The sequence below is a fragment of the Chelonoidis abingdonii genome, chromosome 2, assembly GCF_003597395.2.
Source record: "Chelonoidis abingdonii isolate Lonesome George chromosome 2, CheloAbing_2.0, whole genome shotgun sequence".
Lineage (NCBI taxonomy): Eukaryota > Metazoa > Chordata > Testudines > Testudinidae > Chelonoidis > Chelonoidis abingdonii.
In genome coordinates this window covers 300,205,535-300,220,794 of record NC_133770.1, presented here as the reverse complement: position 1 = coordinate 300,220,794, position 15,260 = coordinate 300,205,535, and the positions used below count along the sequence as shown (strand labels likewise).

The 15,260-nt window shown below is 54.0% G+C and overlaps 1 protein-coding gene across 1 annotated transcript in view; it reads right to left on the bottom strand.

Moving 5' to 3' along the window:
• LOC116825865 (uncharacterized) overlaps window positions 1-15,260 on the bottom strand; it is a 41,735-nt gene that overhangs the window by 2,602 nt on the left and 23,873 nt on the right. The window contains exons 5-6 of the mRNA XM_075062040.1: window positions 1,269-1,429; window positions 11-281 (exon numbers count right to left, since the gene is read on the bottom strand). Coding sequence (XP_074918141.1) covers window positions 11-281; window positions 1,269-1,429 — 432 coding nt within the window. The remainder of the gene's footprint in view (window positions 1-10; window positions 282-1,268; window positions 1,430-15,260) is intronic.

Sequence of the window (15,260 nt, the reverse complement as noted above, 5' to 3'; positions counted from 1 at the left end):
GGGGTCTTGCTTGCCCTGGCCACCCTTGGAGTCTCCCACGTGGATCTGGGCCCCCTTGAGTCTCTCTCCACAGCAGTCTGCCCTGTTCTTCACAATCACTGTGGAGACAGAATACCGGCTGCCCAAGTCCACGTTCCACCATGGATCACTCTCGCCCTGGGTGTGGCTGCAGAAGCCGTGGTCCAAAATCCCATCGCATTTTCCATCCACTGCCTTTTCAGGCTCGTGTTGATTGAATGTGGAGGATTGAGAGACAGGCTGCTCCCGCGCCAAATTATAACCTGGAATCAAAGAGAGAGAAGAGGAGAAGTGGGACATACCCCTCGCTAGGGGACACGGGTGCCAGAACAAGGGGGGGCAGGGGAATATGCAGGGCCGCCCAGAGGATTCAGGAGGCCTGGGGTCTTTGGTGGCTGGGGCCCAGCTGCTGAATTGCCACCAAAGACCCAGCACTTCGGCAGCGGGTAGCAGGACAGAAAGACCCCCCGCTGCGGGTCTTCAGGGCACTTCGGCGGCGGGTCCCAGAGCAAAAGGACCCCCCACCACCGAATTACCACCAAAGACCTGGAGTGGAAGAAGGTCCGTTGGCCTGGGCCCCAGAAGAGTTTTCCAGGGCCTGGAGCATTGGGCAAATTGCCCCACTTGCCCGCCCCCCTGGGCGGCCCTGGGAACATGGCCCTCCCATTTTTTACTGGCTGTAAGGACAAGCAGCAGAGGGAGGGGGTGGAGTCTTGGTCGGGGGAAGAGGCTATGGAGGAGCAGAGACTCGGGGGAGAAGGGGTGGCATGAGAGTGGGGGGTCTCTGTTCAGGGGCTGGTGCCCCACCCCTCCATGGTTAGGAAGCTTCCACCACCTCTGCTAGGGGGGCTCTAGACACCCTTTATCCCACATGGAGCCAAAGCCACAACCCAGCAGTGACACAAATCAGCCACTGCATGGGAGCCAGGTTCACAGTGGGAGCCATGGCCCCAGGGGTTGGGAGTAACAGCAGGTCTGTGCTGGGGTCTCACCCAGCCTGAGCCTCTCTCAGCCCCCCCACATACCATACCCAGCTGGAGCTGCTCCCCAGGACAGGGATGGGGCAGGATGTTCAGATGGAGCCTCCCCCATCTGCCTCTGCCAGCTGGAGCCCCTGACCAGGTCAGTAGTGGGAAGGGAAGAGTGTCCCATGATTTCTGCTGTTTCACTAGGCAGAGGTTGGGGCAGAAGGGACTGGGGTATAAAATAAAAGGGGAGAAGTTTCCATTCACATTGTGCCAGCTCCTTACCCACTGGTGATTGGGGACAACCCTGAGCTACGACCTCGACCTCACACAGGGTGAGAATCCCCCTTCTGTCTGGGATGACAATGGTGACGTAGCGGCCCTCCAGCCCGTTGCAGGGGACAGTGCTGATGGATCCCAGTGTAGTGTTGGTGATGGTCCCGCAGCTAAAAACAGAGCAGAAGCCAAGAAGACAAAGCAAGATAGATGTATTCAAACCGACAGGGTCTGATGAAATTCACCCTACAGTTCTTAAGCAATCTCAGAACTATTAATGATTTGCTCAAGAATTTATGGAGGAAGGGTAAGGTCCCAGCTGAATGAAAAAGGAGAAACATAGAACCTCTCTTTAAAAAGGGGAACAAGGAGGATGTCAGGAATTCTAGATCAATGAGCTCAAATTCCATACCTGGAATGAGACTGGAACAATTTATTTAACAAGAAATTTGTTCAAACCTAGAGGATAACAAAGTAATATTTTATAGCCAGCATGGATTTGTCAAGAGCAAATCATGCCAAACAATCTAATTTCCTTCTTTGACACTGGCTTAGACCAATTTCAGCGCTAATCCTCTCATTGGAGGTGGAGTAAAGAAATCGATTTAAAGAGCCCCTTAAGTAAAAAAAAAAAAAAAGGGCTTCATTGTGAGAATGGGTCCAGGGTTAAATCAAGGTAATGCTGCTAAATTTGACCTAAAGTCGTAGTGTAGACCAGGCCTTAGTAGACAGGGGAAGTGGCAGATGTCATATATCTGGACTTCAGTGTCTGAGCAGACTGCAGCGGAACTACATGTCCTGCAGAGAAGAGCTGCAGTGGTTTGACCCCGGGCAGGGGAGGTGCTGAATCGAGAGAGGGAACCCTTCCCAGGTGATGGCAGGAGGGCTGACTCCAGAGTGGGGCCCCAGGTTGAGTGGGGCTTAAAGGCAGGGCCAGATTTCCAATTATGCACAGCAGAGATGTGTCTAGGGGGGCTGGCATTCTAGGGGTTCCCAAGGTTGACAAGTTTGCAATTTTTTATCCAACTGGGCTATTTTTAGCTGTCAGTTGCCAGGTTTTTTAGCAGTTGTGAGTTGTGGCATTTGGGGCTATTTTGCTGCCATGCCGACGCTGGCCGCATTGCTCAGGAATTCTCAGGAGGGAGGGAGCCTCTCAAGCTGCCCCGTGCCGTGCCAGGATGCCCCACATGCCGCTTGTCTCATGTTGTGCCCTCTCCCCATAGGTGACGTTTGCAGCATGTGCAGAATTCTTGCCTGAGAGAAGTCAAATCTATTTTTTCTGCAGAAAATGTGCTGCAGTTCCACCATTCACCCTCCAGAGGTCGCTGGGGCTCCAGAGCACCCTGAGCTGGCTGATGGTGACAGGTCTGGCGGGCGGCAGCAAACAGCTGGCAGGTGGGTGACGGGGCATTTTGTCCTCAGGTGACAGGTCACAGCAGCCTTCTTGGAGCCAGGCTAGGAGGCAGGGGGCCACACAGGGCTGCTGGAGTGTCCCACGGCCACATGGGCAGGGAGGAAGGGGGCTGAAGATGTTGTGCCGAGGGGCGCGTAAGGTGTACATCTTGCCCTGCTTACAGGTAAGAAGCCTGTAAAAAGGAGACGGATGGAGCCAAGCGGGGCAGAAAGACGAAGGTTAACTCCCCTCCTCCCTCGTCTAAGATTCGTAGGGATGGACGCTGGCTTGTGTACCATGTTTTGGCCTTTGGTTAAATAAATTAGACCCCTGATGGGGCACTAATGCTCACTACATCCAATCTGCATTGAATTCCCTGAAATCCAACAAGGGGAAACAGAGGCAAGGACACAACCACAGTTCTGCACTCGGACGGTCAGTGGTGCTCCAAGAGCATGTGACCAGCAGACCAGGTTGTTTCAACGAGATCGGTGATCAATTGCTCTCCATGTCCACCAACAGTAGGACAAGAAGTCATCTCCTTAGTTTGGAGCAAGGAAGACTTAGATTAAATATCAGGCTACATGGATAGTTCAGTTTTGGGATAGGTCACTAAGGGAGGGTGTGGGATCCCTGTCACTGCAGGGGACTAAGAAGAGGTTAGACTGGTCCCTGCCAGGGATGCTCTTGGTCGTGGGAGTCAATACGCCGACCGCAAGGTGAATCTGCACCACCAGACCCTTTTGAACACACCCCAGAAATCTCTTTATTGCCTTATTATCATCCTTTGTTTATTATTTTCTCTGGAGTTTGTGTCTTGACCAGGAACTTTGGACCTTGACAAAAAATAATTGACTCCCCCTAGTCTAGGTATATCTGGCCCTGCCTCAGCAATGGGGGATTCACTAGATGTCCCCTTGAGATCCCTTCCTGCCCTACACCTCTGTGTATCTATATGGGATGAAGGGAACACAGTACAAGATGCTGCCTGCCCCAGTCCCCATCACAACCCAATTCAGGCAGGAAATAAGGCACACATTTTTACCAGCCATGGCCATTTACCAATGAAGCAAATTACTGAGGAACTCGGTGGATTCTCCTTCCCTTAGAGTCTTTAAATCAACATTGGACGTCTGTCTAAAAGATGCACTACACCTCACAGAGAAATTGTGGGCTCTGCAGAATCACTGTGTGAGGTTTTCTGGGCCATGCGATACAGGAGCTCAGACTAGATGATTGGAAAGATCCTTTCAGACTTTAGAAATCTATGGATTTCAGAAAAATCGGTTCCTATTGCCTTAGATGTGATGATCCTACCTGGGCAGGAGCCATAAGGGCAGAGAGAGAACACGCAGGAGCCTGGAGAGAGATTGGCTCTACCCTGGATTGCCCTGCAGGGTTCACTGTGCTCAGTGACATGGGGTTCCCTTCCATCCAGGAGCTGAGAGCACCGCCAGCACCGCGCCCCCAGCCCCAGATAGCTCGAAGGGGAATAGACCAAGCCCTCCCCCGGCTGGCAATGATACCCCTGTGTCTGAGCTGGGAGTCGTCGTCTCACTCCAGAGAAAGGGGAAGCAACTCACATGGGGTTCTGCTTGCCATGGTCGTCCAGAGAGTCACCCACGTGGATCTTGGCCTTCTCAAGTCTCTGCCCACAGCAGTCCTCCCTGTTCTTCATGATCACGGCGGAGACAGACTGATGACTGCCCAAGTCCACCCTCCACCACGGCTCTTGCTCACACATGGTGTGGGTGCAGGAGTCACGTGTCAAAATCCCATCGCGTATTCCATCCACAGCATTTCCAGCCCTGACTCTTTCAGGTTTGTATTGATCGTAGGTGGAGGACTGAGTGGCTGGGCAATGCCGTGCCATGTTATGACCTGGAATCAAAAGGCAGGAAGAAGGGAAGTGGGACATGCCCCTCACTAGGGGACAGAGGTGCTGGAACAATGAGAGGCAGGGGAACATGGCCCTCTCATTTTTTACTGGCTGTAAGGACAAGCAGCAGGGGGACAGGGCAGAGTCTTGGGGGGAAAGAGGCTGTGCAGGAACAGAGACTCGGGGGAAGGGGTAGCATGAAGTTGGGGGTCTCAGTTCAGGCACTGGTGGCCCCCCACCTGTTAAGAAGCTTCCACCACCTCTTCTGGGGGGCTCTAGACACCTTGTACCCCACACAGGGCCAGAGCCAGGTCCCAGTACTGACACAAACCAGCCGCTACATGAGAGCCAGGTTCATAGTAGGAGCCATGACCCCAGGGGACGGGAGTGACAGCAGGTCTCTGCTGGAGTCTCAGCCCAGACAGAATCGATCTCAGCCCCCCCGCATGTCCCAGATCTAGCTGGAACTGCTCCCCAAGGCAGGGATGGGGCAAGATGTTCAGATGGAACCTCCCCTGTCTGCCCTGCCAGCTGGACCCCCTGCCCAGGTCAGTGGTGGGAAGGGAAGAGTGTCTCAGGGATTCTGCTGTCTCACTAGACAGAGGTTGGGGCAGAAGGGACTGGGGTAAAACATAAAAGGGAACAAGTTTCCATTCAAGTTGCGCCAGCTCCTTACCCCCTGGTGGTGGAGTGCAGCCCTGAGACACCCCAGTCAATGCAAGAATCCCGATCGCCATTAGTAGATGCCAGAGAAACTCCATCCTTGCACTGTCAACATAGAAGATCACGTGAATGTTTTACTCAGAATGAACTACAGCCATAGCAAGGTTCAGATGAGCAGCTCACATATGCCAGATGGTCCTCATTTTACAGAGGGGGAAACTGAGGCACAGAGAGCCAGCAACCTAAGATCCTGAAGCAGGTAAGGGGCAGACCTGTTAATAGAATCAGGGTCCCTTGAAGTCTATTCCCCTCTTTTGCCCACTAGACCATTCTACTGTGTTTATGACAATTTCTTCTGATTAGCTTCCACTGGCCTTCTGAGGATAAAATGTGCCTTATCCAGAAAACCTGTCTTGGGGTGGGTAGATCCTTTAAAACAGGTACTTATCCATCTGCCAGTCAGGCTTTGTGTGCCAATCTAATTGTGGGATCATCAGTGACAGCTCAGCCAAAGATCATTCGAAGGTTAGAGCTGAGAAACTTTATCAAACTATTTCTAGTTTCTCTGGAAATTCGCCTGTTAGTAGAGTTAGGCTGAGAGCACATATCAGTCATCTAGGAAATTCACAGCTGAGGTTAAATATAAAAAAGAACTTGCTGAGTTGCACTGATCCCTGGAGAGGGCAAAAGTCTCTGACCAGGAGTCTATCTCCTTTGGACTCGCTGGGCAGAGCTCACAGTGTGAAACAGAAGTGCTGGAGCCCTGAGGCTCAGTCTCAGAGGCACTGAGGTGCATGGCCTACGCTTAAGGAAGAGTGGGACCCCTTGGGGCCTGGCACACCAGGGACATTTAGAAACTGGAACAAAGCACAGATCCTGTGGGTCCGTGACAGCTGGTGGCAGGGTGGGACACTGAATGCACCAGGAGTATTGTGCAGCGAGTGACTTGCAGCAGTACAAACAAGGCCAGACAAAGGAAACAAGCACTTCCCTGCGGAGAGCATCACAGAGCTGTGCAGGGAGAGAAGATTAAGTGTTGGGAAATTCAACCAGGTGCAGCTGATTGCACGGCTGGAAAAGGCAAGTTCCCCAAAGAGTCCAAGGACGACAGAGGCAGCAGTTGTAGTAGCAACATGGGTCCCTCATAGCCCAGTTTCCCATCCCCGGAGTTGGGGCAGTGAGGGTTGGAGCTGGAAGCTGGAGAACAGAGACTAGAAGGCCCCAAAAGGGAGAGAGCTGATTGAGAGAAACAGTGAACGCATGAGGAGGAGCAGCGACAGCACTAGGTGGAACAGCAGAAAAACCAGGACACGCAGGGACAGCATGAACTGGATGCAGAGAAGAAGTGAACAAGAGGTCCCACTGAGAAGTAAATACAGAGAGACCATGGGAAGCCAATTCCACAGGGAGCCTAGATACCAAATTGCTGCTGCAGTTTAAGTGGGGGCGATATAAATACCTCACTGCCCTGGGGGAGGCTTGTGATTTGAACTACGTTAACTCTGTGGACCGGCTCCGCTGTCTCACCCCCTTTCTGGATCCCAAAGCGATATGGACGTACAGCCAAATGGGCAGAATTGGTGGGGGGGAAGGGGGTACAGACAGTTCTAAAAGGCTCTACTGCTTAAGTCTGAACTGACAAGTCAGGCTTCGAGGGAAAGGTTTTGGGGTGTGAAGAAGAGCCAACATGTGACATGTATGGAAGCCACCACCCTGCTGGGAGAACATCTCCACAAATGGGGTAAAAGTGCAGGTGTCACTATGTGACCTGGTAGGATTGGAGCTATGGGAATGTCCCCATGAGCTTAAACTGTGGCTACTGGACTGGGAGCCTAAGGATCTTCACAGTACAGGCCAGTTGGCAGATGAATCTGCGGATAGGGCGTCCGGTGGTGAGAACAAAACAAAGGGTGACTGGCCCAGGTTGGGGCCCTAAGGGGGGCACATGGGGGCCACCATGAAGCGGGATTCAAATAAATGCAAACCAGGGGTGATGGTCGATGTGGGTAGCCCCCCTCCAAGGGATCCCCAAAACCTCAGCTGTAGTATCTGTAACCGGACAGGGCACAAGTGGGTTTACTGCCCGAGACTTGATGAAATGGGGTTTGAACGGGACCATTGAAGGGTTAGCTCGGTGAACACCCAGCCGGAGGAAAGCGGTCACACAGCCAGCTTCTCGCCTTGTCTTCTGACTGGCTTGAGCACTGGCCAAAGATGTGAGAATTGACTCACGATCCTTCCTGGACAGCGGGGGTTAACCTGTCAGAAAATCCTGCCTGGTCCTTGAGCATCTACATCACTGAGAGAAATTCCCTTGTGCAGACGCCCAATCACCATTGCAGTCCCACTGCCTCCAGGGCCGGCTCTAGGATTTTTGCTGCCCCAGGCAAAAAAAGTTTGGCCACCCCCGCTTTTTTTCGTTCCCCCCTGCCTCCGGCCCTGCCCCAACACCACGTCTTCTGAACCCCTTCCCCAAATCCCCAGCCTTGCCTCCTCACCTGGGCATGCCGCATTTTCCCCCCCATTGCTTCCTGGGGGCCCCCCTGAACTCCAACCCTAGCTCACCTCCGCTCCGCCTGCTCCCCTGGATGCACCACTGCTCCCTCTCAGGTGAGGGAGGGGGAGAAGTGGAGCAGCAGCGCGTTCAGGGGAGCAGGTGGAGCGGAGGTGAGCTGGGTGGTGGGGCGCAGGAAGTAACGGGGAGTAGAGGAACCACTTCCTACTCCAGCTCACCTTCGCTCCACCACTGCCGCCTCCCCCAAGTGGCCACTGCTCGGCTTCTCCTCCCTCCCAGACTTGCTGCGTGAAACAGCTGTTTCACACGCAGCAAGCCCGGGAGGGAGGGAGGAGAAGTGGAGTGAAGGCGGCATGCTCAGGGGAGTAGGAGGAGGCGGAGCGGAGGTGAGCTAGGGGCACTTTTTCCCCATGCCCCAGAGTTGTCACCTATGATGGCTGGTGCCAGAATGCCGCCCGCAGAAATGTGCCACCCCAAGCACCTGCTTGTTTTGCTGGTGCCTGGAGCCGGCCCTGACTGCCTCCCTCATTTGAGGACTCAGCTGGAGCCTGGCTCTGTTGCTGGCTCATGGCACTGGGGTGAAGTGCACCCTCACTGAATTGCTAGCTCAGTGCACATCCTCTTGGAAGAGTTTACATTAGGAGGATCATGTCCTCGCTTGGCTGAAAGGGAAGGCAGGTACAAAAGCTACTGACCAGCTGGGGAAAAGGGGAAGAGGGACTCTCCAGCTCACCTGGGCAGCTCAGTGACCAATTTTGTGAGATAGGTAGAAACTTCACTTTGCTTCCAGGTGCTTCAACAGCTACAAGCTCGTTCTCCGATATTGCCACGGTCTGTGGGCGACTGCGCTTGGGAAGCGAAGTCCAGCTGCTTTTATTCAGTTCCCGATGGGTGGTTCAGCGCCTGGTTATTAGTTTAGAAGCTGACATGGACCAATGAGGCTGTGACCTGTGCTTCTAATGTCCCAGCCAAGCCCTCCACACTGTTCCTCCCCCCATGCACACCTGACTGAGACTAGCCAGGCTTCTGCACCAGTCCCAGACAGCTCAGCTCTGGGGAGACAGGTGGAGCCCCACAGGTGGTGGGAAGCAGAGACTGCCCAGAGCCAGAGATGCACTGGGGTCTGGCCAGGGGGCTGAGAGGAGCAGGGAGCGGTGCCAGAGGGCAGAGAGGAGACCTCAATTGGCTAGTGGGCAGGCCGAGAGGAGCAAGTGATGGGCGGGGGCAGCCAGCAGGGTCTTGGGGCGCAGTGCAAGCGGAGCAGGCTGGGTCCCCTTCTGAGCATGAGCCTGGTGCCATGGAGCCACTGGAGCCGTTGTAAACCTGGTACTGGGCACATGGCCTTTTGCAAAGCAGCTGCCCTGACTACTTGCCCTCATGGAGTCAAGTCCAGCAACAGGGAACCTATGGAGCACACCCAGAACTACCACCCCAGTTCCAGAAACTTCTGGCTGAGGAGAGCTAACTGTGCACCCGCCTAGAAACACAACTCAGTGCTAGCTCCCCAGCACAGACAGATATCGCCCTGGGTCACATCAGCCTTTGACAAACAATTACATCTGACTGATCCCCAGAAACCTGAGAAAAATAAATGCACCTTCCCTATCTGCCCTTCACTGGCAGCCCTTCTCCAGTTACAAACCCGTCTCTCCCTGCCTGAGGGAGTGCGGGCAGTCCAAGCATTGTCTCCCCTCCTCCCCTGTCTGAAGGGACCATAGGTGATTCCCTTTCTTCCTGCCCCTCCACCTCATGGGACCGCTGTTCATCACCTGTCTGTTTCCCCCCTAGCCTCAGGGGAGGATGGGCGATCCCCTTTCTCCCTGCCCCCTGCTTCAGGGGAGCATTGTCCATTGCCTGTCTGTTTCCCCCACAGCCTCAGGGGAGTGCGGGAAATCCCCTCATGGTCTCCCGCAGCCTGGGCTGTTACCTACTTTGCAGGGGCGGCTCCAGGCCGATGGTCAATGTGCATAGACCATCTCCAAGGATTCCCAAAACTTAAGCTGTAGTATCTGTAACCGGACAGGGCACAAGTGGGTTTACTGCCCGAGGCTTGATGAAACGGGACCATTGAAGGGTCCACTGGTCCTGCAGGACCAGTGGACCGTCCACAGGCAACCACGAAAGGCAGCCTGTCTGCTGTGCTTGGGTCAGCAAAATTCCTAGAGCTGCCCCTGCTACTTTGTCCTGGAAGAGCAAACTGGTGAACTGCTCTGGGATTGGGCAGCTACTCCTGGAAACAGAAAGGAGGAACCTGGGCCGTGGGGAATTTTCCCACTGTGAGTAACTCCTATTGCAGCTGCAGAAAGGTGCCCTCATCACCCCACTGCACTCAAGCAGCTTCAGGCCTGCAGTGCCTCATCGAGGTACGTGGATTCCTCTGTATTACGGAGCCCACCAGCGGGGGTAAACTGGACTCGTGAATCCAGGGAAATCCATCTGGGGGTTGTGTTACTTGCAGGTTGTATTTTGTTACTGATGTGCCCACTTCAAATCCCTCTTCCCCTTCCCTTCCTCTGCTTCCTGTCTATTTCCCCTTGTAAATAAACGGTACCTTGATTGTTGGTTCATGCACTATGGAGGTGCCAGAAGAGGGTAAAAACAAGGCATCAGGCTAGTCATAGGGGTAAATACCTGGTTGTGGACAGTTGAAATCACACAGGGAGGCACGGGAGGGTTCCTGACTCTGGTAAACAGTCAGGTGGAGGCACCAGCAGTTAGTGTCTAAGAATCAAATCTCCTGCGGCCAGAGCAGATGGACACCAGATAAGAGTTCTTGTAGAATAGTCCATAATTTGCAGTTCTCATTGCTGCTTCTGAAGCACACTGGACCTTGGGCTACACGTGGATGAGAAGAGGTTGTGGTACAACCAACAGAGGTAGAGTTGTACCTTTCCTTTCCCCTGTTGGGTTAGGTGGTCTGGGGTGGGGGGATATGGAGCACTTTGTTTACATGCATACGGATGTGTCTTGTGTCCTCCTGAGAGAGCTTGATGTAGATGGAGATGTCATCGAGATTCTCTGCAATCCTCTCCTGAAGGTTTTTAGGGAGACCTGCTTTGTTTCTTCCTCCCTACTAGGATGTTCTCCGATGCCACTCAGCAACAAGTTCAGCTGGCACCATGGCAGCATAGGCTAGAGGCATATGGGCCCATGTGACCAGTAACAGACCTGTTCTCTGTGCCTTTGTGACCCTCAGGAGGAGTGAGAGATCAGCTAAAATCATCACCATCTGCGGAAGACAGTGCCCATATTCACTGCCATTGCCCTATACTTGTACCCACAGAATAAGGACCAAAATTTGATAGCTTCTTGCATCAGAAAAATCATGCCCGTCTGTGACATCACTGACACAACCTGTGACTGTATAGATCATTGTTGCAACCACTGTTATATATTTGCAGCAAACATTGTACAAAGGTTGTCATGTAAGGGTCTGTGGAAAGGTTATGATTTTCTGGTTATGATTATGCTATCTTTATGTATGTATCATTTTTGTATTTAAAGTTATAAATATTGTCTCTATACTGTCTGTAGTTCAAACTTGTGCTGTGCTTCTGGATGACACCCCAGTCAATCTGGTGTCAGCTCTGCCTATCCTGCTTGATGGCCCATTAAGGACCATCAGTTATACAATTGACTCATTGAGAGAAGCAGGGCTGGTGCAACCATTTAGGTGACCTAGGCAGTAGCCTAGGGTGCTAGGATTTGGGGGGCGCCATTTTCTTCAGCAGTGACCGGTGAGGCCGGATCTTCGGCCACCTCAGTCGCTGCCAGCATTTAGGCGGAGGGAGTTGGGGCAGGGGAGCGCGGGGAGGGCTGCCTGCAGCAAGTAAGGGGGGGGTGGCACGCAGGGGAACTCCGTGCCCCAGCTCACCCCTGCCCCGCCACCTCCCCGAGCACACCATGGCTGCTTCACTTCTCCCGCCTTCCAGGCTTGCGGCACCTAAGCTGATAGGTGCCACAAGCCTGGGAGGCGGGAGAAGTGAAGCAGCGATGGCGTGCTCGGGGAAGAGGTGTAGCAGGGGTGAGCTGGGGCGGAGGAGTCCCTCAGGGTGGGGGCTGGCGAGCTGCCGCAGGGAGGGCACCTCAGGGCGGAGGGGAGAGCCTGCCGCGGGGGAAGGGGGCGCCTCAGGGGGGGGAATAGGGCGGGGACTGGAGGGTGCAGGTGGAAGTTTTGCCTAGGGCGCGAACATCCGTGCACGCGCCCTGGAGAGAGGCAGATACACCTTGTACTCAGCAAAGCAAGCAGGCAGAGCCGGCTCCAGGCACCAGCTTATCAAGCAGGGGCTTGGGGTGGCAACTCTGGAGAGGGAGGCACTTTCACGTATTCGGTGGCAATTTGCGGAGGGTCCCTCACTCCGCTCAGAGCAAAGGGCCTCCCACTGAATTGCCAAGAGATCGCAATCGGGGCTTTTTTTTATTTTTATTTTGGCTGCTTGGGGCGCCAAACCCCTGGAGCCGGCCCTGCATGGAGGGATATGCCTATGGACAGAACTCTGAGGTTTTTTCATGCCATATGCTGGATAGCTTGCCTTGGGACAAAGAAGAAAGCCACATGGCAAGAGACTATAAAAGGCTGCTGCAGCTCCTCCACCATGCTTTTAGCCTCTGGAGGGACTTTGCTACAAATGAAGCTCTGAACAAAGGACTGAATGACCCATCCCAGCGGAGATGTCTCTCCGAGATTGATTTGAACCTGCAGTTTACTCCATCACCGCTACAACCTGAACTAAGAACTTTGCCATCACTGTATGTTAATTGATTCCATTTAACCAATTCTAGCTCTCATCCGATCTTTTTCCTTTTATGAATAAACCTTTAGATTTTAGATTTTAAAGGATTGGCACCAGCGTGATTTGTGGGTAAGATCTGATGTGTATATTGACCTGGGGCTGGGGCTTGGTTCTTTGGGATCGAGAGAACCTTTTTCTTTTACTGGGGTGTTGGTTTTCATAACCATTCGTCCCCATAACGAGTGGCACTGGTGGTGATACTAGGAAACTGAAGTGTCTAAAGGAATTGCTTGTGTGACTTGTGGTTAGCCAGTGGGGTGAGACCAAAGTCTTCTCTGTTTGGCTGGTTTGGTTTGCCTTGGTGTGCACAGAAGCCGCAGCCTTGGGCTGTAACTGCTCTGCTTTAAGCAATTTGTCCTGAATTGGTGCTCTCAGTTGGGTCCCACCAAAGCCAGTATTGTTACACCGCCTACTCACCCCTTCTGGGATGTACTCACCATAGCTGGGGTGGGAGAGCTGTGCTGTGCTGAGGTGCTACGAAGCTGAAGTGTTGTCACAGGAAGCCTGTCTTCTTAAAAGACTTTATGGGAATAAGCGATGGGAGCTTTGAAACTTACGTTTCCCTTCCCATTGTGACTAAATCCAGTGGTATCTCTGTTTTTATCAGCAGCTTCTGGCATGGCTGCCTTGAGGGATGCCCACTCAGCACCCTCAGAATGCCTGGCCCTGATGAGGGGTTCTGTGGGGTCCTGGGACCCAGCGCTGCATTAGACCATGAACAAAGGGCTTGGAGGGCCAATAGGATCAACGGCATGGAGAAACAAAGAGGACAGGAAAGAGGCCCAGGAGTCCCAGCAAGGCAAGGAGAGGGAAATGCACAGGGGACAGCAAGGAAAACCAGCCACAACTCCACATGTGCAAAACGTGGCTTTCACAGCTCAGTGTATATGTAGTCACACCACAGTACATTCGTGCACTCGAAAGGACCTAAGGGTTTTACTTCCTTTCTAATTTTAACTTTTCGCCCCATTAATTTATGTTAAAAATCTGTACAACATTGGCTGTGTGGGGGTTTTGCACATTACTTTTCTGCACTCTTCCCCCCACTGAGTAAAGCCGTGTTTGTGGAGCATTGAATTATCTTTATTAGCACACAACAAATATCGCAGAATGCATAGCAGCAGCCAAAGCAAACAGTCCATGTAAATACACACTAAGCACCTGTACCTACTGGGTTTCTGGGAACGTGGAAGCCCGCCCAATGCTAAAGGATCCCCCCCAGCCTAAGGGGAGGATCTACAGGACCTCAAAAACCCAACTGATGTCGGGGGACAACTAATAAAAGAACAGGGACAAGAGTGCGGTCAGAGGGTCAAAAGAAGGGAGCCTGACGGGGACCCCAAGCAGAGAACCCCAGACAGCGCCCACTGCTCCTCGAAGGCATCAAGGGAGCAAGTGGACGCCGCCCAGAGGAACTCCGCCCGGATACGTGAATGGACCATGGATCGGAAACAAGCCCCACAGTCACCGGAGTCTCCATCGGCCAACCTCCTCTCCCTGGTTGTGTAGATGGCCGTTTTAGCCAGGGCCAGGAGGAGGTTGACCAGGAGGTCCCGCGACTTTGTGGGGCCACGGATAGGGAGTGCACAGAGAAGGAGGTGAGGGGAAAAGTGCAGCCAGAAATGTAACACTATATTGGTGAGGAGCCGGTATAGGGGCTGCAGCCTGGCGCACTCTAAGTAAACATGCGCCAGGGTCTCCCTAACGCTGCAGAAGGGGCAGGTGTCTGGGGCAGGGGTAAACCGTGCCAAATACATGCCCGTGCTCATGGCCCCATGAAGGAGCTGCCAGCTGATATCCCCGGCAGGCATGAGGACCAGGGTAGAGTATAGGCTGGCCCACCGGGGCTCCTCACCCTCGAGAGGTGGCAGGAGGTCCTGCCACTTTGTGCCAGGGTGGGACAAGAGGGTGAGGAAGTGAAGGGTGTGAAGCATGAGCGTGCAGAGATGTTTCCTTGGTGTGGTTTGGAAGCGAACTGGCTACAGATTGTGCAGCCGGCTGGCGGAGAAGGGTTAGGGGGGCAGGTCAGGTCCACAGGGCAGGGGCCTGATGAAAAGGTCCGGAGGGCCCAGGGTGGACGGTGAGCGGGGCGTGCCCTCGTGCAGGACCCGGTCGAGTAGGCCCAAGCAGTGGGCGGCAAAGCGGCCTTCACCTCCTGTAGTACGCACCGGGCAGTACAAGGTCTGGAGAGCCCCATATGCCAAGTGAGCGTCAGTGGATCCAGCCAGTCTCCCTGGTCATAGTCCAGGAGGTCTCCGACCCTGGTGACTTCCGCCAAGACCAGCCTCTGGCCCACCACGGGGGACTCTGCCACCTGCACAAGGAGCTGAGGATTGTGTAGCAGGGGCTCCGCGAGGAGATCTGCCCCCTTGGTGGCTGCCACAGACCTAGCCGCAGAGAACAGCTTCCAGGTCTGGCACCTGTAGCGAGGCAGTGGGATACCCCACAGCCCCACTGAGAGATGAGCCTCTCCTAACACCAACGTGGGCGGAGCCACTGGGTCCTGCGTCCGCCCCTCAGAGGTCACGGCGCAGACCCGGAAGTATAAAAACTCGCCTGCAGAGCTCAGTGAAGAACCAGCCACCGCAGGGGCCAGATGTCTGCTACCGAGCTCCCTTTTGGGAGACAACAGCAGGCCGCAGCCAGCTGGAGCTCGCACCCTGCCAGGAGAGCCTACCCCGCACTCGCTACCCTGAGGAGGACTGGCCGAGCCTGCCCTGCGCTCGCTACCCTGAGGAGGACTGGCCGAGCCTGCCCC